The sequence below is a fragment of the Lissotriton vulgaris genome, chromosome 2_1 (genome assembly GCF_964263255.1).
Source record: "Lissotriton vulgaris chromosome 2_1, aLisVul1.2, whole genome shotgun sequence".
Lineage (NCBI taxonomy): Eukaryota > Metazoa > Chordata > Amphibia > Caudata > Salamandridae > Lissotriton > Lissotriton vulgaris.
In genome coordinates this window covers 885,673,189-885,698,646 of record NC_141687.1, presented here as the reverse complement: position 1 = coordinate 885,698,646, position 25,458 = coordinate 885,673,189, and the positions used below count along the sequence as shown (strand labels likewise).

The following is a 25,458-nucleotide window of genomic DNA, read 5'->3' as shown; positions in this document are numbered from 1 at the left end:
ATACACTGACTATTTATCATACAAGTGTATAGTTTCATAAACAGTCTTTACTGGTAGGGATTATATGCCACGATTGTATGGCTGATAGAATTTGAAAGTTGGGGTTTAAAATATAACAGTGAATGGGATGGTCTATTAATGCTCAAAAAAACTTTTTAGCAGCCTTATAATAACAGATTGAGAACAAACAAGGTTCTAAACCCATGTCTTGCAGTTTACATGCAGGTGCTTGATGCCAGTTTATAGCTCACTGAATATTGCCTGGTGATATTTTCAATAATTCACAGCTTGGATGTCTGTTCTCTCCACCTCAATCCAGCCTGGTCCCCTTGAGGTCTACCTCAGTGCCATCTGTGAGTCTCATAACATTCTCTTCATTGATTCGGGTATTATGCTATTGAAATATCCACTCTCAGAGCTGTATTGTCCAGACTTCTCAATTTTGACTCCTTCCTCTGTTTCTGTGGCGGCAGTTGGCAGGGCTGGTGGAAGGCAGGAAGCAAAGTGAGCTGGTTAAGGTAAAAGGGTTGCTCAGAGCGCTTAGATGAGATTGCAGAGGGGGGTAACGAAGGCTGAGCAGCCTGTGATAAGCGGAGGCAAGGTAGCAACAGTAGACAAGAGAGGGGTTTGAAGCCTATGGTGAAACTGGAGAGGGAATGAAACCTCTTATGAGAGAGGAGGAGAACTTGTGAAATGTGCAAGGAGTACATTAGACGAGGGAGTGGAGAGAAGGTCATGGGATGGGTAGTGACAGGGATATCCATTCCAGTGTATATAGTGTGAAGGTATATTTGTAGTAAGGGAGTGGTGTAATTTTAACAGTAAGTGTGTGAAGCCCTTGTTGTGAGAAAAGAGAACAGGCGGGTTATGAACCCTATGATGAAGATGTGGAATTGGGTCGAGCCCTATGGCAAGTTAGTGGAAAGGCAAATGATTACTGCTGATAGCAATAAAACAGTGCGGAAGACAATACTTTATAATAAGAGAGTTTGCAAGGGCAAAGAGGCAGAGATGGGCATGTATACTTTGGGTTTTATAGTTGACTAGTCATAAGTCCTTGCTGGTCTGTATAGCTTTTAGTTATATAGAGTGCGTGGGACTAGTGGATTTCTTTACAGGGCTGGAAGATTATTGTATCCCTTTGTCCCTTGGACAAGTAAAGTTTTTCAAAAATTCCACACCCCTGTATATTTTATTGTATTGTATCTTTTGTACTTTGCTGACGAGGCATCGAAGGGCTCTGATTTGTATTGGATTCCTGTACGCAATTTCAGAGTACATGTTTGCAAGGCTGTTTGCTGTTGTTAGGCTACTATATGTGAGATGTTGGCTGAGGTTTAGAGATATGCTCTAACCATATGATGTCTGGTAAATGTTGCTGTGCTTTTAGCAATAGGTATTGCTAAAAGTGAGAATAAACAGTCACCTATGTATATGTTTAGCATTTAAAAGGGTGGACTTCATCCAAAAGGAGAAACTACCTCAGTGGGGTCCACCGCAGTATGTGCTATATGGTGCTTGCCAAGGAACTAATGCCACCAGTCCCGCTGGAGGCATTGTTAAGCAACCTGTAAGCCACAGAGACTCCATCCCACCAAAGGAACTCTGAGGCTCAATCCCACCAAAGGCAAGCTTAAGCTACCTGAATTACTAGATAACTCCATCCCAAAGTGAGATAGAACCCACCTCACTGGAGACACTGTTGGTAATATTGTAATCCATTTGCAAGTGATAGACAGCTCGCTGAATGTACAACAAATATGCCACTCATGTGCACGAACAGAGTCCAGATCAGAGCATTATAGACACAATCTAATTAGAACATAAAATAAAAAGGACCACAGTATAGGGTCCACCCAGGTGAAGGTCCTGCAACTTGCAGGAATGGTGGTTATCACAGAACTGGAACTGGAAGTGGTCCGTGATCAGAAGTGTTCTAGTGTGAAGGTTACGGTTCAATTTGGAAGAATTGGTAGTTTGGAGGGAACACAAAGGAGCTGCTGGGGATAAGACCGATTACCATATCGGGAAAGATACCGCAGGAAAATTACTTTAGCCTCTCTACCTTTTACATGGATGCCTGGGCTGGACTCCCAATATTGAGAGATTTATTGGCTCCGTAGGTCACATGAGGGTGGCGATCCATGAAGTGGTGCTGAATTACTATTTGTAGTGCAGGCTGGAAGAAAGTTAAAGGGCAAGTCCAATGGCATACTACTGAAACTTGCTGCTCTGATGAGGTGCAAATGGAGCAACTCGGAAGTGCTTGCTCCAGTTCTCACAACTGAACAATGAAGGGGAAGAAAGTCAGTTGGGGAAAAGACAGTCCAACGAGAAATGGTACATATTTAAACCATTTCAAATACAATATGGACTTCTCTGGTTTGACAATGCAGCATTAGTTCTGTATACAATGTTGCAGCAACCCAATGTATTATAAATGTAGACAGATGGTGCTGTGAATCGGCTTACTTTGTAACTGGGAACACCTGAGATTTTGCATGGATTCCTTACTGGGTGACGGAAATTTGACAGGTTAGTGACAGCCACTCCAAGATGAAGTCTTTTGGAGATGGAAATAATGAGCCTGTATTTTTATGTTAGAGGCCATAAGAAGTAAGTTCAGAAACTCCTGTCAGGAATGGAGAAGCATTGATCTATAAGCAAGGACATCCTTCAACGAAGGAGATCTTTTTACTAAAGGGCAATGAGAAGTCTTCTGGAGAGTGAATGACTTAAAGGGAGCTTCAAGTGACCGTGAGGGGTTTTGTTGGAAGGGTACTTTGTTGGGGGTGGACAATGGGGTAAGTTTAATGCATTGACTTGCTGCAAGAGATGAGACGCTACATTCAGGGCACCCCTGAAACTATGACTTTACGTTCAGAGGCTTGGCAGTTGCTGAGAAGTGAAGTATTAAAGTTATTATTTATTACTGGTACATTTTGGACTATTTTTATTGTTTTCCACCCTTTGGTCCTGCCCCTTTTCCATCCCATCTGTTTTGTGGGAAGTGACAGGAGGTAAATGGAATGAAATTGAATCAATTGTACTCTTGTGACTAAGATTTCCTTTTTGAGTTAATTGTTATTATTGTAAGGAAATGTTTTAATGAAATTATTTATCTGACAACGGAGATGGACCCTAAAATATCCCCCAAATGTAATTTCGCGCCTTCAACTTTTAATAAGGGAGATTCAGGCAACATAAACACGGTGCAGATAATCTAGTAAAAACCTTTGCAATGGCTATGTGGTTTCAAAACCAGTTAATCTTTAAATTCTTGTTCTGTTATATTTTTCCTGCTAATTCTTGGACTGTTGATTAGAATTAATTATTTACTCTCTCAGTTGTCACAAGCAGGGTCATTTTGTTTGTTTTACTAATTTGTCTATAATGTTAAAAACATCCAACTCGTGTGAGATGGTAAATCTGATACTTGTTCAGAAATGCTTCTGACCCAACATTTTGAAATTGTATTAATTATATAAATCTTTGCAACAATGGGTATTCTATAGATTAGTTAAACATTATTCATACAGTTAATGCATTTTAAGTGATAGTGTATAGTTATGTTTCTCTCCTACTTCTAATTTACTCCATATATCTCTTTATTTTCAGATGAAGTGCAGAAAAGGCTTTCATGTGTGACGGCATTGGAGAAGGTGGGTAGGCTGTTTCAATTTAATACCTTTTGGGGGTTATTTTGCTGGGATAATCTAAGATTTTGTTACAGCTATACAAGATTTTAAACAGAGATGGAAATAGATTTGCTGCATGTGGTTTTAGCAGACATGTTGTGTGTATATATATATAATGGGTGGTGGACAGAAATTTCCCTTTGCTTGTTTCAGATCACTTGCGCCTGTCTGGATCGATTCAAGCAGCAGTACTAGAAACCAACTTAGTTTCACCACCAGAAGCTAGTTCTGGGACATCGAATAAAAAAACTCTTGCACTCATATGATTGCTCTTAGTCATTGTATCTTGGTGTCCTGGCTCTAACTTGTGGTGGAGATACAAGTGGTGGTATATGCTGCTTGTTAACTTCTTTTTATCAAAGATTGTCTAAACATGCTTCCCTTGGTTGACTGGCCTTGCCTCAGGATGGTATGGTACTCCTGAAAGCAGAAACACATAACCTGTGTTCTCTGGTCAAATGTGTGCGATGGCTAGTGGTTGCTTAAAGCATCTTAGTTGGTTGTAATACTTTGTGATAGTACATGTGAATTTTGGCATTGGAGAAAAATTATTTTTAGACTTTTATTTTGGCTAGTAGAATCATCACTATCAGCTTGCTGACTGCACAGACTTAATATTGATAGCACACGTGATGGATAGATGGAAATGTTTGAATCTGTCTTAATGATTGGTAAATTGTTTGGGATGTGTTCTTGGGATCAACTTGGGTGAGATTTCATTTCATGTTCAAGATAAAATACAGAGACAATGAGGTCAACATTCCATAAGTATCCAATAGAAGGCTGCAAGTTTTAGTTTCTAAAGGGCAGTCAGTGAGTCACGGGTTGTTGTAGCCCTCGTCTGTGAATCTAGATTAATAAGCGGGGTTACATTCATGTCGTTTAACATGCACAGTTTGCTGCTACTTAATATAGATGCACTACTCTTGTAGTTTTGTAAACTAAGCAGAGACTGGCTTCTGTTGACTTGTAAATCAGCGGTTTCACTTTCAGTCCTAATCTGCAAAAGAAAAAACAGGAAGTGAGTCAGAAGGTATTTTTATTTCTACAATTCAGGCAGTGGTTTATGAGATATAGTCTTATTACATTTATTGTCCAAGCACAGACCTGACACCACTTGTGTCTGCAATTAAAATCGCTTTCTCAGAGCCTGTTTGTAAATCACTCAATTCATATTTTCAAACAAGATTTTCCTAATAGCAGTGATGTACTCGAGGGAGCATTTGTTGCTGATCTACATAAATCTGCCCCAGTTGTTAATTTAGTGCTTTGAGATGTTTGCTCCATCGCAGTGTCTGATCTTAAAAAATCTACTGCTAGATTTTTACTGACTTGCTTTTGAATATTTGCATACTAACTTACTTCGTTGTCGTAGATTAGTTCTTGTATAACTAGAACAAGTGTTTAAGTATCCTTTTACGATATATAAGAAAGGAGCATTCAGTGAACTAATGGATCAGCTGCAGAATTAAGATTGGAACCTGAAGGAAATAGATTCAAATGAATGCAGGTCTACTCAGCCTTGCATCATTCGGAGGTCAATAAATGTGCACAATATATTTGACTATTAGTAACGCTAATAGAGTACTTTTGAACTTTGTATATAATCATCCAGTTGTTGTTATTTAATTTGACGTTCGCCATCTGGGCCTTGATCTTGACAAACCGGTTTCTTAGGAGTAAGCCCCTCATTTTTAAATTGTTTTATGCACTTGTAACTTCTTTGTTAAAAGTAGTGGTAGAAAAATGTCTGCCCATGGCAATGAGAAGATTAGTTAAAGCATTGCCATTGATGAAGAACCTATATATATTTTTTAATGTTGGTGGATTGTGGCTCAACTCATTTCGTCTTGGTTGCATGGGTATTAATGTGTGATTCATGTAAGCTGTTTTGAATGCTTTGAATTTTTTCTCAAATCCTCTTAAAAACCATTGTCTGTCTTCTGCTTCTGCTTCAAAGGACATTTATGCAACCAGCAAATGGTAGTGGACTCTACATTTTCATCACACCAGCAGCTCTCTTTGGACATTGCCCTTGGCACCATCACGTGCATGCACAACTTCAGGCCATGTAGCTAGTTGAGCAGATCTCCCTTAGCAGCACATACTTATCAAGCAATACCTGCACATAGTCTTCCATCAGCAGCACACAGTAGTCCAAAATCCTGGCATCATCATGCATACAACACCACTTATAACTCATGTAGTTCGTTCAGCTTTCTCTGCCTCAACATCACATCCAGATATAGTTATGCTTGCACATCGCCCTAAAATTGAATTGTTGACTTGACTTGATGTGCCACTGAAGTGGAAAACATTTATTTTTGCCTGACCCTATATGAACTGTAAACCTTTTACACAACCCCTGGAGCTATCCTGTCCAAATAGCCACAAGCTTTTTTTTATTGCTCCTAGGCCTTAATCGGTGGTACATCCATTTATGCTAGACTCTAGCACCTATTTCCTTTCCGCCAAATACATATCTGCCAACCTGAAGTTGTTCACTAAATAACACTGGCCCACATACATGTAGAATTTAATTAAAACCGTAAAATGGCAAACATACCTGAAAACAGAAATGCTGCCTCAAATTGGGCAATCTATCAATAAAAGCCACAGCAAAGCTAAACAGAAGACAAACTCCTTTGGTTTACACATGCATGCATGCACTTAGTATTTCACACAAATCAATAACTAGATCTAGTCCGCCGTAGAGCACAAATCAGATCTAAATGTGAAAAGTACAGTATCCGCGGACCCTCTTGAATCTGGTTATTGAGAATCCCAGAACTCTTCTATGTGCCTAAATTGGAGAGGTGCTTTTGGACAAATGGTGGTAAGGTACTTCTTAAATTCAAATAACATAACCTTGATCATTTATCCTCAACGGCCTCCATCCTTGCATATATTTAGTTATCACATTAGGTAGGTTTAGGTAGTATAAATGGAATAATTTACATAGACCGTGGTCCTCCTGAAAATCTGACATGGATCCATCCCTCATGAATAAATGTTGGATAGCCCTGTGTATGTAGGTGGTGTGTAAATCCAAGGGGAAACTGCAAACCTGTTAGATGGAATGCTTGGAGCAGTATCCACTGCAGATTTGGACCCTTGAGCTACTGTTATCTAGGGAGCCAAGTAGCCCTCATTGTAATATTTCAAGCATATGCATCTGAAGCTGAAAACAATGATGCCTAGACTACAAACTTTAGTTATAGTATTGCAGACCAACTATCTTGTAGTATATAATGCAAACAAATAATCTTGAAATTTTATGTAAGGAATGTGTAGTCTTTCTTATTTGGGAACTTGGAATAGAGCATTTGGTTGTACTTTCAAGACCACCTTTGCTCAAGCTTTCCAAATCTTGAAATTTTAAGTCTTCATATAGGAGGACTATCTCTGAGATTATTGTTTTTACACATCCTCTCAAGATCTGATAGCACAATTAAACTGTAGAGTACAAAGACACAGGTTGAGGTTAAGGTGTTGTGAGACCTCACCTTAATCCCAACCTATGTACTTCTCCGTAGTCAATGTTTTACTTGCCTGACTTTCTGACAACCCTGATTGTACACCTCACTCCTATTTTCTTTTGCCAGTGTGCTTAAGTGGTAGCAAAGTATGTGCTATGCAAAAAGACACCCAACACAAACTTTGCAAGGTATTAGATTATAACATTTGAATTCCACTTCATACCAGATTTGTGACCCACAGCACTGCATAGTTGGTTGGTTGATCGTGCAACAGGTTAATCACAGTGCTAAGTATTGTTGGAGTGTGTATGTCTGTAGTATGACCTATATAGAAAACTTTTGTTGTCAAGTGAGGGACAGACGAGTGCTTCAGTTTTTTAGCTATGCACATGTACTTGCTGGTTTCATAACATCATCTGATCTCCATGATCAGAGTTGTAGGTACTGGGTTATATGTGAAGCCCATGTTGAGAAATAATTTTGGTTGAGTGGAAGGGTCAGATCGATATGAACGGTCTGGTATTACAGCTCTTTCTGCACTTGGTGATTTGGGTGGTTCTTGATTCTAGATGGAAGAGAGCACCAGAGTGTGATTGTCAGTACTGCAAAGGAGATCCCACCAGGTTTTTGAGCTTGGGATTGGTGAGATGCAAAGCACTCCTGATCCGGGAAACTTTAGGGGGGTAAAGAGTGAAATTTGTGCTTCAGGTTGATCGACAGTGGGTGACCAGATGGTCAATGCATAGTGCTTTTAAAGGGATTATTGATGTGTTCGTTGCATTCTGGATTGAATAAAAGTTTCCTTTGGGTTTTGAAAAAGAAATTACGATCTTCAATGTATGCTTGAAGTCTCACTTCATCCGATATAACGGTTTATGCCGGGCTTTTACTGTAGAACAATAATCGAATGACTATGGAGAAATTAAATCCATTATTGGTTTAAATTCATATTTGGTGCAAAAGTGGTTACCAAAAAAGGAAACCTATCCAGAAAGATATCCTTCCATTGCAAACATTGGGAGGGGAGCACTTCACACCAGTGTCAGTCTCTAAAGCATTTACTTTTGAAGCTATGGACCAGCAGATCATTAGTTGTCTAGTAAAACCAGTTGTCAGTATCCATGTATGTCCAGAAAGAGGCAGTCAAAGTTGTAGTAGAGTACAAAATTATTAACAAGAAAGTTGAAACATAGTGTTAAATGTTTAAAGCTGTGTTTGGAGTATTCCTTCTCACTTTCTGAGGTGCTTAGTCTCTGAAAACCCTTTTCCTGTTTTGACTTTTCTGGAAGCAGACCCACAGACTGATAGTGAGCTACAGCTCTTTGCAGGTATGTCGTTTCCTGAAACCTGCACCACCGTCTTATTGAGCTTACCCTTATCTTAGCCCTTGGTTGCACCAAGATTCTGAAGACTGGATACTAACCACATCATATTTTCCTCGTTTTCTGTTGGTAGGTGTCCCGTGTTATCTCTGATGAAATGAGATAGTGTGCAAGTAATGTTTTCAACACCTACTATAGAAGGCACTCGTAAACGCTGACATTGTAATGCAGGTGCAATAGACGAATATAACAAACTTCTTTCTGAACATCTTTACCAAAAGTAGAATTCAAACGCAGATTATGGTAGTGCTCAAAACAAAGCAGCATACGATTTTTCGAGGTGTTTACCTTTAGTAAGACCCGTGTTATTGTGATGGATGCACTATTTGCATCCTTCATTGCGTTTTAAATCTTTCTTTACCAGTAAGATACTGACATCTTTAATGAGAGAATATCCTTTTCAGTTAAACAGTAAAGATTTCACCTAGGTGCTTTCCGGACATCATAATGTTTCACTTCCATTGGAGCTCTCCAGGGGATCTTCTCCTTGTATGGTGGTGTTGACTTTGAATGCTGCAGAAGAAGTAGTAAAATAACTGAAACCTATTCCAGGAAGGGAGGAAATACTTTGAGCAAACGACTGGCCCCAGAAGGCACACATAAAAAAAACAACAATAATGATAATTAAGCATTTTTATTCAATATGGGAATCCGAATGGGGAAACTGCTTTTTAAGTTGGGAAAAAACAGGCAACGTTCCACAGTTTTGCCTTCAACTGCTGTAACCAAGGAAGGATGCGAGAGTGTACCACCCATGATAAATGGGCATGTTACCCTGCCTCTGAGTGCCTTGCTGTATGTGAAATTGATATCCTGACCTTTATGTCTGGCCGTGGCATCATGCTAATCTAGTTTGTGTGCGGAAACGTAGATCTGTTTGTGACAGTTCAGCACCATCTTTGACCAAGCGTGCCTCATACGAAAAATTGTAACACTGTCTCTGTCCTAGGTGTAGCTGTAAAATTATGGTAGCAGTAAACTTATTTTTTTATCGGACCTTTTTATCTGTCTCAGGGAGTGTTGCCTACTGACCCCCTTGGCTGTTAAATGAATCTAAAAACCTCCTCTGACATCATTGCATTGCATGACCGAGTACCTATACATGTAGAGTGAGCCTGTGCCATGTATGGTTGGAGCGTGTGTGTCGCTGAATATTAAAGCCAGTGGGGTCCATTTTGGATGTCCCTGACTTTCAGCATGAAATAGAATGGGGGTTAAGATAACTTCGTCAGATAATAGAAATGTATTGCCTATATTCCTGTGGCTAGACGGTTGCGACACTGCAGTCAGGAGGATGGATACAGTGCTACCTTCCGAATTTCCTTGACGAATTTATTAGCAAGGAGCAGTTGATTAGTTCTCCTTCAGCACTGGCATTTTGTACATATGGAAAAGGCGAGGGATTGGACTTCCATTTAGTTTAAGGTGAGGAAGTTTCATGCATGGTTTGCCCTTTTCGTTCTCTAATTACCGATTCAGGAAAGCTGATGATTGACAGGTGCAGAAAAGTCACACATCATTGTACCAATGTTGTAGGTGCTCCTCAGTGGCGCCAGCTGTTGTGCTATCAGATGTGAGAAACATTACGGTTTCTGGAGAGCACTTAGAGAAGAACACTTAAAGCGAACCAGCCCAAACTGGTTCTGAAGCTTGAGACCATAGAGCCATACCCTCTGGCTGGGAAATGTGTATAAATGCAATATCCAAAACACCCTATTTTTTCCAGTCCCACATTCTCTTTGATCAAATAATGGGTTGCTTTGCAGAGTGCTCTGAGAGCTGCTGTGTGACCAAGCCTGGTTTAACCCCTTGACTGCTGGCCCGTTTCCGCCCCTGTGCTGTAAACAAACGAACAGGGGCGGGCCATGACGAACCCCAGCCGTCATCAGCACACGAGCACCGTAGTGCATGACGGCTGGGGTTCGTCATCAGCATGCAAGGGGTTAAGCCTGACAGTCGGGTCCTAAAATGAGGGGATAATTCCTTAAACCAACTCTAGGCAGACTGTCTGCTTCTCCTGCACAAATGAGCCTTGAAGTCTTCCTGCTTAGAAGCAAAGGAATGTGCCTGGCCTTGCAAGAAGAGAAACAGTCAAGCAGGAGAGACCCATGCATTTTGAGCCAGGCGACGTTTGATATGAAAAGGTTACTTTGGCCTCTCTAAAAAAAATTCTGGCACAGTTTAGAACAGTTCCTTTCATGAATTGCAAGCAGCACCAACCCACAGGTTTGATCACCTGGTTATGCTACCATTAGCAAGGCGCAAAGGGTGGCTGCAACTACCTAAAGAAATTACAGCTAGAAGATTCTGTTGCCACCATCTTTGCTGCACACATCTCTGCAGCTAAACAAGAGGGCTGAAATTGCTGAGGTGAGTGCTGCTGTTAGGCCCACCTCCCCAAATTCATATTGCAACACCATTTGGAAAGACCTCTGCTGTGGCCCTGCAACAAAAGGTCAACACTGAAGTTGCAATTGCATCTGCTGCAGCCCAGGACTGTTGAGGCCAGCTTTCTGGTAAACTGTGTGGCTTAGATTGCAATAGCAGGCTAGAGAAACAAGCATTTGCAATGCAATAGGTCTCGCATTTGTGAGAGTTTAAGCTATTAGTATTGTAAATTACCATGTCTTTTTTTGTTTTAAAACCCAAAACATAAATAAAAGGCATTTTTATTTACCATGCCAATAGCTCAAATTCACATAAGTGCGAGACCTATTGCATTCCATACGTAAGGGGGAGGGGGCGAACCAAAGAGGCAATGTATGTCTCAATGAATGTCTGAGTTACAGTATGTACAATTCTTGTTTTGCGCACCTGGAACAGTAGTCTTCTTGGAGCCAATAAGATGAAAACAAAACAGAATATTCACAATTGATGGGTCAAGATTCAGGAATGTGAGAGTACATGTTTCACGGGGCGCATGGGTGCCGGCACAAGGCAGAGACCGACGGGAGGGCACTGACGGTGCACGTCGCAGGCAGCCTGGGGCTGCAGAGGGAGGGAGTGTGTGACCGGCAGGAGGTGCATGGGCTGCAATGCACAGGTGATGTACACAGGAAGCATATATGGTCTGGACCTCCAAAAGGCAAGCACTGAGTGTAGGGGTAACTGTCCATCCACACAGCCCGGAAGCAGGCAGTGGACTGTCACATGCACAAAAAGGGTCAGAGCTGACTGCACTCCACATCAACTGGAAGCACTCCCTGACTCTGCTGTAAACACTGCAGGCTGTCTCATCTCGGTGGCTTGTATTAACTCGCTGAGCTATATTATTACTTGCAAAGAGCAATAAAAGTGAAAGTCTTGCTTGCCTTTAATGGACTGCTGCTGCAAGCCCAATAGAAACCGTGCCCAGGCCGGAATGACCCTTCGTGAGGGGTTTACGGAAGACAGGCAGCAATCTGGCTCAAGACTGCGAGTTGTGCTTACCTCTGGCACATGGTATCTTATTGTGCCCGCTGGAGCAAGGCCCTCTGGTAAGGAGCACATGAGCACTCTTTGCGTGCAGATGAAATGCTGCGTTTTATCTGTTTGCCAGGGTATTATATAGTTTCGGGATTTTGGCCTTTAAAACCTTCCTAAAGCAAATGCCGTAGTTGCATTCAATATGTGAAGCAAGGTGTTGAATAACACACTAATCGAGAGCGAAGACAACAAAACACCGAGATACGAAATGAATGCAAGGTAAATGGAGGAAATAAACAAGCATATGGTGCTGGCAGGACCTGTTGAGGCAGTGCGACTTCTTTATCCCTGCGGGTGTCCGCAGGTTCCAGCGCTTACCAAGTGCAGGTAGCACATTTATTGCATGGTGGATCAGGGAAACTAAAAGCTAAATCAAGCACGCGGTGGGAGCGTATGAGTGCGCGGTGGGAGCGTGTGAGCCAGAGAGGAGACGCCATGTGGGCACCCACATGAACTGAAAGCAAAATCAAGCACGCGGTGGAAGCATATGAGGCAGAGAGGAGACGCCATGCGCGTGCACATCATCTGTCCAGGCGCGCACATGTTCTGTCCCCTTCTCGCACCAAACCGACAACAATAGTCTCGCCAAGGGGAAGATGCGCTTGCCCCAGTATTGGAACTTTCATAGATTCCCATGCTTTGTATCATTCCCCGTCGTCGGAATAGGAGCCTTGGTAAATAGAAAATACCTTAGTAGTAAGCACAAAGTGAAAAATAGGCCTAGGCCTCATCTCATTTTGTAGCTTATCCACCTCTTTTTGTAAAAGAGACCAAATTCTTGCAGTAGCCAATCAGAGCAGCCTCACCCCATAGAACGTTCCTGAGAGAGCCTCAGATTTTCTACCGCACGTTGTGCAAGGGAGTCTCCATTGAGCTCTGCTCATTTTCTTCAATTCCAAGCTATTTTTTCTTCAACTTGTATCTCTTTTTTGTCATGTCTGACAAGGAGAAGAAAGCACTTTTTAGAGACTGTGCTACCTGCTCAAAGAAGAGATTGTTTGTCGAGGACAAACATGAGGACTGCATATACTGCCTATATCCGGACCATAAACCCACGGACTGCAAGATTTGCATAACCTTCTCCACCAAGACCTTTAGGGACAGGGAAGGACGTCTTCTCACATGGCTTCAAAAGATGAAGGACAGTGAGGGCTCCTCGTCGATGGTGTCATCTAAGAGGTCTAAGAAGAGGGGTAGGTCTCCCCCTTCTACTTCTGACGAGCCCCTTGTCAAGGCCTTACCAGGGACCTCTGATAGGTCTGACAGGCCTGCTTCCCAAAAATCTCCTCACCACGGTGAAAAGGAGAGGCAGGGAAAGCCTGATGAGTCGCAACCCTCTAAGAAGGCGAAGAAAGTTGCTCCTGTATCTTCACCACCCTCTGAAAGGGATAGAGGGGTGAAAAAGCCTTCAACTGCAACTCAGGAGGTCGTTTCTGCCAAAAAACTGCGCTCGTCGACTGTGAAAACCACAGGTACGCCGACGATTTCTGTCAAAAAGGACTTGTCTGTGAAAATAGCCTCGTCGACGGGCTCGTCGACGACGGCTGCGACAACGACACCTGCGCTATCGATGGTATTCAAGACACCTGATTCCTGTTCGTCGTCGACGAAAATCACTTTCTCCACATCGACGACGATGACAACGAGAATCGCTTAGGCGACGAGGACGACGTCGACTACGACCGTGTCGACGACTCTGTAACCTTGCTGCTGACGACGAGTTCGTCGACTATCCAGTCGACGCTCTATCCTTCGACGATAAGCTTCTCCTCGTCGACGGCACAATCCTCGACAACGAGCGCAGTTTCTTTGTCGCCGCTTCCGTTGACGACACATTCCATAAAGGCATTACAGTCGACGACGACCCCTTCGAGGGGGCGTGAAACTGAGCCTGCAGAACATCCACAAGAGGTAGTGCCTGTTCATGATACAGATGATGATACTGCCTCGTCAGATGCGGACCAACAGGTGGATCCTGACCAAGACCAGAACGTGGATTGGAATCCAGATGACCCTCGTGATCCGGACATCACAGAGCCTGATAATGCTACCTCTCCTCCAGCGGATGTTGGAGGTTTTCACAACTTGATGGAACGGGCTTCCAAGAGGTTTGGTCTCCCAGTTACCACGGTTCAGTCCGACTGTTTCTTGTACGATTTCAAGGAACCATTCAGGAAATCCGTACGTTCAATCCCCATCATTGAACATGTTTGGTCTGAAGGCTATGCAAAATCCAGCCATAGTCCTCCCGGTGCTTCCAAGACTGGAGAAAAAGTATAAGGCACCAGATGGCAGCCTGGCGTGTCTACTGGGTCAACCAAAACCGGACTCGGTCATTTCTCAGGCCGCACAGAGCAAATCAAAAAACCCGTCCACGCCGCTAACCACGCCTCCGGATAAAGAGGGCAGGCGTTTAGACAATGTGGGTAAAATATTCTCCACAATGGCCAGTCTTCTCGTTAGAGCGGCTAATGCTTTGGCGATTCTGGGGCGTTACGATCGCCAGATGTGGTGCGACCTCTCTCCATTTGTGGAAGAACTGCAGGATTCCTCTAAGGAAGAGGTAAAGAAGATATTGCTGGAGGGAGAGCGAGCTTCTTCGGAGGTGATAGACTGCGCTATGGATATAGCAACCACAGCATTTCGAGCGCTAGCCGGCTCGGCGGTTCTGAGACGCCAAGGATGGTTGAGAGCCACGTGGTTCAGACAGGAGGTGCAGAATAAGATTCTTGATCTGCCATACGATGGAGAGATGCTAATTGGCAAACACGTGGATGACGCCCTACAGGGCATAAAGAAAGACACTGATACGGCCAAATCCTTGGGAACTTTACAATATCGCAAATGACCCTTCAGAGGAGCAAGAGGTAGAGGATTCTCCACCTATAGAGGCGGCAATCAGCACCGCTACTCTTCCGGCTCACAACCTAGCCAAACATACAAACCCCAATACTCTCAGAGGGGTTCTTTCTCTCGCCAACAGCCGAGAGGACGACAAGGACAACAAAGGAGAGACAATACCTGGAAACAATAGCGGCCAGGTGGCTCCTTCCACTGTTCCTGTGCCCTCATTAACACCAGTGGGGGGCAGGATTGCCCATTGCCTCAACAACTGGATGGTCATAACAGACCAGTGGGTCCTACAAATCATCAAGGAAGGACACACGTTGGAGTTCCAAGATCTTCCTCCAACAAGAGCTCCAGACGCCTTTCCACCCAAACATCTCAAACTCCTTCATCTTGAGGCCCACCAACTCTTCACCAAGGGGGCAATAGAACCTGTACCTCTCTCCCAAAAGGGGAAAGGGTTCTATTCCAGGTTCTTCCTGTTTCGGAAGACTAGGGACAAGTGGCGTCCGATTTTAGATCTATGGCAGCTCAACACTTATCTCATCAAGTTGTCCTTCAGGATGATCACTCTTCAGGACATCCTCCGCCTTCTCAATCCAGGGGACTACATGGCGACCCTAGATTTGGAAGACGCTTACTTCCACGAACCCATTCATCTAGCTCACAGGCAATACCTTCGGTTTACAGTAGGCAAGAGCCATTTTCAATTCAAAGTACTGCCTTTTGGTCTCCGATCCACTCCGCGGATCTTTACAAAGGTACTAGCTCCGTGGCAGCCTTTCTCAGGAAGCAGTCTTTAGAAGTCTTCCCTTATCTGGACGATTGGCTTCTGAAAGCTCCTTCTTTCCAAGAGGCGTTCAGGGCAGTCACGAGCTGCAGACAGCTGTTCGAGCACCTGGGTCTTCGGCTCAACAGAGAAAAATCAGTTTTGCGCCCCCTCCAACACAGAGAAGTTTCTAGGGGCTATCCTGGACACAGAGTGCTGCCTGGCTATTCCTTCGGAAGAACGCCAAAACAAGCTGATTCTTTCAGCTCGCCTTCTTCAGACACGGAAGTTTCTGTCAGTTCGCAAGTACAAATCGCTTCTCGGATCGATTTCATCCTACATACCATTGGTTCCACACTGCAGGCTGCGAATGCGTCCACTGCAAGAACAGTTGGACAAACAATGGCGTCCGGTCACAGGCTCCTTCGACGACAGGATTGTCATTACTCCGGAAATGAGGAAGGCAAGCAGCTGGTGGTTGCTGAAAGACAATCTTTCCAGGGGTTTACCGTTCCAGCTTCCACCATCTCCCATGGTATTGACGACAGATGCTACCATGGAAGGATGGGGAGCGGTCCTCCAAGAGCTGAAGGTCAGTGGCCATTGGAGCCCAGTCCAAGTCAAGTTCCACATCAATCTACTGGAACTTATCGCCATTCGTCTGGCCTTACAAGCCTTCCTTCCGCGAATCTGCGACCGTGCAGTGCTGGTTCGTACAGACACCGCCATGCACTACATAAACAAGCAAGGCGGAACGAGATCTTCCACCCTCTCGAAGGAAGCACAGAGGCTTTGGAAATGGGTGATCCAACACATCACCCTTTCAGCGGAACATCTGGCGGGAACACTCAGTGCCACAGCGGACGCTTTGAGTCGCCAAAAGACTATCAGCCACGAATGGGAACTGGATCAGGCGATTCTAGAGGAACTGTTTGCACGTTGGGGGACCCCAACCATCGATCTGTTTGCAACTCCCCAGAACGCCAAATGCCAGTCTTTCGCAAGCAGGGTTCACCAGCTGGAATCCTTGGGGAATGCACTTTTGATTGCCTGGTCCGGTGCATTTGTTTACGCTTTTCCTCCCATTCCGCTGATTCCGAGACTGATCCGCAAGCTCAAGGTAGAGCCTTGCAGGATGATTCTGATCGCACCAGCATGGCCCAGGCAGTTTTGGTACACAGAACTTCTCCTCCTCTCCCAGGATCAGCCAATTCTCCTGCGTCCTGTTACGTCACTGTTGACAATGGCTCACGGACAGGTTCTACATCCGGACTTGAAGTCACTACGATTGACAGCGTGGCTCCTGAGTTCAGAGAGTTCCAAGGGTTAAATCTCTCAGGAGAATGTAAAGACATTTTGGCCCAGGCCCGAGTGCCTAGTACGAACAAAACCTATCGGGCTAAGTGCAAGAGATTCTGTTTTTGGTGTCGGAAAGGTGGTCTACATCCATATACTTCTGCACCGCACCAACTCTTACCATACATCCTTTCTCTTGCGAAATCTTGATTGGCTCCTTCTTCTGTAAAGGTACATCTACCGGCCATTTCTAGATTCAGGCGTTCATCATCAGGTCCTTCCCTGTGGTCTGCAAGGATTATTAAACCATTCCTGAAAGGTTTATTCAGGGTTTTTCCACCAGTCCGGCCTCTACCACCAGCCTGGCATCTGAGTTTGAGTTTGGTCTTGTCACATCTAATGAAGGCCCCATTTGAGCCTATTCATAGGGCTGACCTTAAGTTTCTCTCGTGGAAACTGGCTCTTCTCTTGGCCCTGACATCGGCTAGAAGAGTTGGTGAGCTCCAGGCTTTCACAATTGAAGAACCTTTTCTACAGTTCAAAAATAATGTTCTCATCCTAAGGACAAATCCTAAATTTATTCCGAAGGTACCCTCAAAATTCCATCTGAATGAGCCGGTGGTCTTAACTTTCTTTCCGCAGCCTTCCACACCAGCTGAAAGGGCTTTGCACTCTCTGGACATTCACAGATGTCTTAAATTCTACTTGGAGCGAACAAAACAGTTCAGAAAATCTTCCCAGCTTTTTGTTTCATTCAGCGCTCCTCGAAAGGGGTGTCCAGTTTCTAAACCCTGAATTTCCCGCTGGATTTCCAGTCCTATACATTTTTGCCATCAAGGAGCGGGGAAACCACTTCAGCGATCAGTTCGTGCTCATTCTACGAGATCAATGGCTTCATCGGCGGCTCTATTCGCAGGTGTCCCGATAAAGGACATATGTAGAGCGGCGACATGGAGCAGTGTCCACACCTTCACTCGCCACTACTGCTTGGATTCTTCTGTTAAAGAGGATGCGGCAGTGGGCCAGGTGGTTTTGAGGAACCTTTTCCAATAAGTCTGTGAGCTTTCCTTCTATCCCGCCATCCTGTTTGCATATTTTGTATTGCTTGTTATTATTTTTTGCTTTTTGATGCTAATGTGTATCTGATTTTCTTATCAGAATTATGTATGACATTTTCAGGTGCACATATTACAAAATATGCTTTTCTCTTTACTGCTGGCTATTCTGATACAAAGCATGGGAATCTATGAAAGTTCCAATACTGGGGCAAGAAAACAAGTTACTTACCTGTAACTTTGGTTCCCCAGTATTGGCAACTTTCATAGATTCCCATGCGCCCACCCGCCTCCCCTGGGAAAGCTCAGCCTTATTGTCTTATGATGTTGCTGTTCACAACGGCTACGAAAATCTGAGGCTCTGAGGCTCTCTCAGGAAGGTTCTATGGGGTGAGGCTGCTCTGATTGGCTACTGCAAGAATTTGGTCTCTTTTACAACAAGCACTGGCGTTGCCAATAGGTCTCGCAGTAGGAAAGTTGGAGCTATTGGTTTTGTAAATGACATTTTATATTTATGTTTTGTGATTTACAATGCCAATACTTTTAACTTTAGCAAATGTGACACTTTTAGCGTTTGTAATGCCACATGTTTTGTATTGACGTGACTTAGATATATTGATATTACAAATAACAATGGCTTTTAATTTTTTTAAATAATTAATACTTAAATAAAAGTGATTGTAATTTATAATGGCAATGGTCCGAAGTAGATAAAATAGTGGCAAAATAGAAAAACTGTGGCACAGAAAACAGGGCGGAAATTCATATCTGGCGTTTGCATAACAAACTAAATCTCAGCATAATTGTTATGGAAACTTTTACCAAAACAAATGTTTTGAAGGCAGGTTAATAAAACCCACAATAAGTATTGGCGTTTTGATAGAGAACAGTGTTGAAAATCAGGGGCTGACCCCCTATATGCCTTTGCGCTTTCACTGGAGGGACTTCCCATGGTTGGGGGGGAGGCAACCTTACTGCCCAGCAGCTGGCCGTAGCTTTGCAGACCTGATGAGAGTCACGGCAGCCAGGCCGTGAAGTGTGAAGCAGTGGGCGGGGAAGCAGATCCCAAATTTTTGGGTTAGTCACATAGCCTCAGCTGTAAGTGACGCCTATTGCGAGCGCAAGTAACGCCGACCGTCCCGAAAAGCGCAGTGTTTGGCAGATAATGGGATTGACGCGCAGAGAAATAGTCTGTTTGTTCAGGATCACATAGTTTGTCAGGTGACGGATCCGCCAGTTTTGCTGCCCCTACGTACCACCTCCATGTGCGTTTATTTCATCCCATGCCGAGGATCACACATCAACAATACTAACACTTTCAGTGTTTACCAGCTAAATTGGGGATAGGTTTTTCTGAGCTTCATGTAAAAGGTCTGATGCGTCGTCCAAGGAACAAACCGCTTTTGACTACACACCGCCGACAACAACTGCTGTCAGGAAGGACCAGCGAGCACCGAAACACATCTATATGTATCATTCACAGTGATCGGAGCTTCTACTGCCCTTACACAAAAATGACAGATTATTCCATTCCCCCAACCGTGATGCCCTTTCGCACATCTTTACTTATTCAGCGGCTTTCTCTCCCAATTTCTCCTTCCCATGCTGATTTATATATATGAAAATATAACTTCACCTGTCGTGGCACTTTCCCCACATTTCTGATTATATGTTTTTGTCTTCAACACGGTCTTATCCTTGAACTTCATGCTTGTTAAAAATAAAGTCCCGCCCGACTTCCTTTACCAGCCTCCCATGGTGTGGCCATGGGACCTAATCCAAGAAAGGAATTTGGGTCTCCTATCGCCTGTTTCGGTGACCAGAAACAGCCTCGAACTGAGGAGCGGCTATGTCTGGTCACAACCTTGGCCTCGGTGCCACAGCACCTGCTGCACTGTTGATAGGCGCGTTCAGCCAGCAAGCTCACGCCGTTCATTAAGTTGACCATAAAACCTATGCAGAAACTACGAGGATGCGCATTTTTATAAACTAACCAACATGTTATATTTTACATTATAAATTCAATATATATATATATATATATATATATATATATATATATATATGACGTTCAAATCGGTGTAGGGAGTCGGCACGTTATCTCACAAAAATCACGTGCACCCAAAGCCCTGTCTTTAAAGAGTGTTTCGCTTGCCTCATCGCCTTTTCTTATCAGAAAGTTAGAAAAAAACGTACATTTTATTTCCCTATACGTTTTTATTGCATTGATAAAGGCTGGATATTAGTAAACATGACCGAAATGACATCACATTATATTCTGAAACCGAGTGGAAGTAAATAAATTTGAGGGAATTGATATCAGCTCTGCACGATGACATCGAGGGAAAACTAGTAATCATGATGGAAGTGACACGACACCGGAAGGAAGTTAGCAAACGAGAGGAAAGTGACGTCACCTCTTAATGACGCCAACTGAAAATTAAGTGAGAGTAATGCTACAGTTTATGAAAGAGGAAACTTGGGGAGCCAAATGAAAGGCTTACTTACTTTCAAAATAGTCGCAAATGTGTAAGAAGTATTTCTAAGCGAGGTACAAAACTCAAACAGTTACAAGAATTGGTATTTCGCATATTTCACTCCGATTTAAACAAGTCAGTAAATTGACATACTTTCCTGCACCCAATAGTTATATTCGGGAGGGGGAGGAGAAATCCAATTAAGGCTGTGTGCCGGGAGAGAGAGGGGAGGTGCTGGGGCTGGGGAACAGATGGCCATGAAAGTTTATGGCCCAAAAGCGCGTGCTTGTGGCCACGTGAACTCTAAGAAAACCGCACGAAAAAAACTGTGGTTTCACGAGTATTTTGAGCACCTGAATTCTCGCTCCGCTCAATGCGCATGCGCATTGATAGGTCGCGAGACCTAAAGAGGTGGATAAGCTACAAAATGAGATGAGGCCTGGGCCTATTTTTCACTTTGTGCTTACTACTAAGGTATTTTCTATTTACCGAGGCCCATTCCGATGACGGGGAATGATACAAAGCATGGGAATCTATGAAAGTTACCAATACTGGGGAACCAAAGTTACAGGTAAGTAACTTGTTTTCATGCGCTGCGTTCGCAATGCGAGACCTAACAAAAAACAAGCAGGCGGCTCTGCGGTGCCCACTAGAGAGTGCTGTTGGATGCCAGAGTAGTGCTAAACTGTTGATCTGAGCTGCATACTTAAAACAGTGAGAAATTGTGAGCTGAATGCATCTGAGCCTAATCCTGACAAAACCCATGGATGAATAGGGACGGTAATAAAAGGAGGGTGATTACCAGGAAAGGAAGGGGTTGTAGTGCCTTGCAGATAGACCGCTGAATTCTGCAACCTTCTATGTTGTGTCTATTAAATTGTGCAGTATTTAGTTTTGCTGTGAGATTAAAACTACTTGATTTTGCATATAGATGAGCACGGTGCAAGACATTACTGAATTGTGTCCGTTCATCATCAACTTTATTCAGCTACAAAGCCATAAAAGTGTACATCAATAGAAAGAAAAGTTGAAATACAAATACATAGAATATACAGTAAAATCACATATAGAAACAATTCTCATACACTGTTCACTAGATAACCTAAAAACAGATTACATAAGTTTATACAGTGCCATATCTTTTTTTTTTATAGCTCCAAGGCTTAGTGAATCTAATTTATCACATCACATGTTTTGAAATTGTTCAAATCTTGCGACTACACTAAGGCTTCCTTGTAGTGCCGATACTAGTGGTGCGCAATATTGATACCAGATAATGCTTGCATGCGCAGGAATATATCTGACAGAAAAGCAAAAGGTGCATAGTGCATTGAAAGGAGGCATTATCACACGGAAACTTTGACAACTAAGGCATTCACATTGCCTTGTCTGGAAAATACTATTAGAAAATGGATAAGGTTTAAACGACGACCTGTAAGCTAAAACCTATGCTTAACATTTGCGATGCTGACCAAATAAAACTCTCAACCAAGAGAATGTTTAAACAAACTGTAATTACTACTGGAGACCAGTCTATCCAATTTCTCATGGTGAAATCTAGCTTGACCTTCCAGGAACATTTCCTGCACCTGTATCTTAGTTTGTGCATCAATAACATCTGAATTATATAAAGCAGTTTTTAGAGGAGTCTAGCGCAGTAGTTTTTATATATCGAATCCTGGCAATTACCATAACCTTGTTTAAAGCAAAGCAATCCATCAGCAATTTCTTTGTAAAGTGGGCCTCCAAATTCCCCAGACTCTTATGTTCAGAAGTAAGGGACATAATTGTATCCTACCCACCAGTTCTACCTCGAGTTAACACATAAAAGATGGTGTAAATTGAGAGACCGCCAGAAGTCTGCGAACAAATTTATTTTCATCCATCTGTAGTTGGTTTGCACCTTGTACTCCTGAACCCCAGCTCCTTACATAGCGAGTGAAACACACTAACTGTTTTACTCTTTTGTATCTGAGTCAATACAAAGCTAAAGACTGACTGTATAGCTCTTTGGCATTGAATTACTCTTGTGTTAAACATGCTCTTACAGTTTAACTTCGAATCAAGGCGCATGTGTTGGTGGTAGCGGTGGGAAATTTTCCCGTACTGTGGAGAATTCTCTGACCAGCGCCATTGACTTCAATTCTATCCCTTGAAATTCATGGTGAATTTCATACTCTACTTATTGCAACTTGATTATTGGATTCTGCCACATACGCAGGGGTGTGAGCTCTTGGATTGCACAATGCTCGCCTGCACCTTGAACAGATTGATTAGGTTATTTCTTTGAAGCTTAACAAGCCTTCGGATAGGTTTCTCTAATGCATCTAATTTGTGATTTCGTTTTTCCAAATCCGCCAATACTTTTACACACAACTCATTAAGCACACTTTCCCATTTATCCAGCTGATTTGAAAATTGTGCTGTGATACAAGATTCCATCTCGTGTAGATCTTTTGCAGGTAAGCCCTCGAGTTAATCTTTCTTTTTTGTGACTCCAGGCTCCCCTTGGTCCCTTTGTTTTTTTAAATTTTTTTACCTAGACTGAGGTTGGGACTAGCCGTACTATCCCCAGACAAGATTGCTGCATCCCTATGATATGAAATCTATGGATGCTCCAACTCGCAACCCTGAGGGTCAAATGCAGAAAGGGATGTAATTGGCACCGTTTGTAGAGCCATAGTAGAATAGGCCCCAGGACATGAGTGGAAAACTTCCTCAACCTCCAGGCTTGGGTTCCAGAAGCCCATGTCCTCTCTCTACCCCCTTGGAGCCCCGTCCACCCTCTGATAGTGGTCTAACACATGGCATTTGTAGTCGGTCAATACTGTCTGAAAATTGAAGCCTTACCTCTCATCACTTAAGTGTTTAGGGTCTTTTTTCAGCAACTCATTTATTTCTATTGTGGAGTGCTCTGCAAGACCCCTCCGCCGAGTTCTTTAATGCTTTTTTTGCCAGCCTGTGATTTGGATCTTGGGGTTCATATTGGTGTTGACCAAGGAGAAATTTGACCGTTTAAAATCACACACAGGGCAAGATTTATGTCAGAAGGGTTGACCTCTTAATGGGCAGTGAATCCATAGAGAAAGCCACGATCTGCCTAATGCAGGGCTGGACCTGCCCTAATATCTTAATATTCGGTTTCAAGATAGCTGGCCCGATCTCAAGATGGACTCTTCTCATAGCTTTCTGTAACCAGTGAGAGTTCTCAATTACATCTTCTAGTTGTAGTAGAAGCAACAATACACTAGCAATTACAATAAAGTAGCTAAGATTTCAGACTAGCAGTAACTGGCAAAATGAACTTGAGCTTATTGGAAGCAGTCTGAGAAGTCTCTCACGATTTTCTTGTGAAACGATACCTGGATTTGTAGAAGATGTAAAAATCCTCTCTGGCCTGTCTGAATGCTGTATCACAATGGGGGTTTATTATTTGGGAAATTGCACATTTATTTAACTTCCAAACATGCAAGATGAACATTTTAAAAAGGCCATATTATTCAACCACTCAAATGCTGATTGCTTCTTATTCTTTCCATTGACGGTTCAATCAAAAGCAGAGCCAACATGCTTTTCCTTACCAGGGGTATCCAATGATCTCTCTTGGGTCCCATTATTTTAATTAGCTGCTGAATTGCCCTAGGGTATGAGATTAGTCATACAGGAGAAACCAACTCCTCAGACCGCCACTCACTCTAAGCCTGCTAACAGGGACACTTACTATCGAAGCCTACGAAAAGCACCCTGCAGATTTTCAGTCCCCCCCCCCCCCTCCCCTCACCACCCACCTGAAAAAACACAGGTCCAAACATTGAGGACTACTCGCTACCCACCATCATATAAGTGATGCTTCCCTACTCATTTATACTTGTTCATCCCACTCCCTACATATAGCATGCTAGTTAGCTGACTGGTCAAATCCCAAGGTGTTCTTATTTATTACTGCTTGGTACCAGCTCTGTGCATTCTAAGGCTAATCACAATTGACTGAAAATCGCACTGGTTCTCTCGATCAGTGTCCCTCCAGGGCACTCAAAAGAATGTTCATAAGTTTATTCGAAAAGAGTAATCAAGGTTCTCTTATGTGGTTGATTTCATTCTTTTTATTTATTTATTTTTTGATTCATCACATTATTGCTTTCATAATGTTCAAGCAAGTGGCCCGGTGGCCCAATCGTCGGAATCCTGAACTCTTTGAATTCACGAGCGCAGAACACCATAGTTTATTACTTTCCGGCTCGTAGTTACCCGCCGAAAGAATCTGATTCACAGTTTTTATCAGAAAACCATACAGCCCCTGAGGAAGGGCAAAGCCCGAAATGCATTGGGCCACCGGGCCACTTGCTTGAACATTATGAAAGCAATAATGTGATGAATCAACAAAAAAACAAAAAATAAAAAATAATGAAATCAACCACATAAGAGAACCTTGATTACTCTTTTCGAATAAACTTATGAACATTCTTTTGAGTGCCCTAGAGGGACACTGATCTCGAGGGAACCAGTGCGATTTTCAGTATCGCTTCACCCCAAGTACAGGGGGTGTTACTCCACGGGCACCACCCATCTATACAGACATTGACTACACTTCACACTGGTATGCATTTCCTACAAGCCGTTTTGGGATGCATAATCACCATTGACAACACAAGATTAACGTACAACAAATGGCACACGTTCTGGTCTGGTGCTGATATATATTGGTCATTATGTACAGCAAGAGTGCAAATTCATGCTACTCTTCATTTAAATATATTTTTCTCCAGCTCCCCTAGTTGCTCTTTTGTGCCTATGCTTGTGTGTCTAGATGTAGCCTTTTTTCGTATGATAAACAAAGGTGACCAAGTATGTTCAAGGCTTGTCCTACAGAAGTCAATTACTCTGTGATTTTAGTCTCTGGGCTGAAATGTCAATGATTTTCTGATGCTATTTATTATTTGAGGACATAGACTCTCAAGGATTCTCCCAGCTTATGTCTACTAATTCCGAA

The 25,458-nt window shown here is 43.1% G+C and overlaps 1 protein-coding gene across 1 annotated transcript in view; it reads left to right on the top strand.

Moving 5' to 3' along the window:
• Positions 1-25,458, top strand: part of STK40 (serine/threonine kinase 40) — a 401,524-nt gene that overhangs the window by 64,859 nt on the left and 311,207 nt on the right. Inside the window, exon 2 of the mRNA XM_086956415.1 lies at positions 3,619-3,662. Within this exon, the coding sequence (XP_086812541.1) occupies positions 3,641-3,662 (22 nt within the window). The 5' untranslated portion in view covers positions 3,619-3,640. The remainder of the gene's footprint in view (positions 1-3,618; positions 3,663-25,458) is intronic.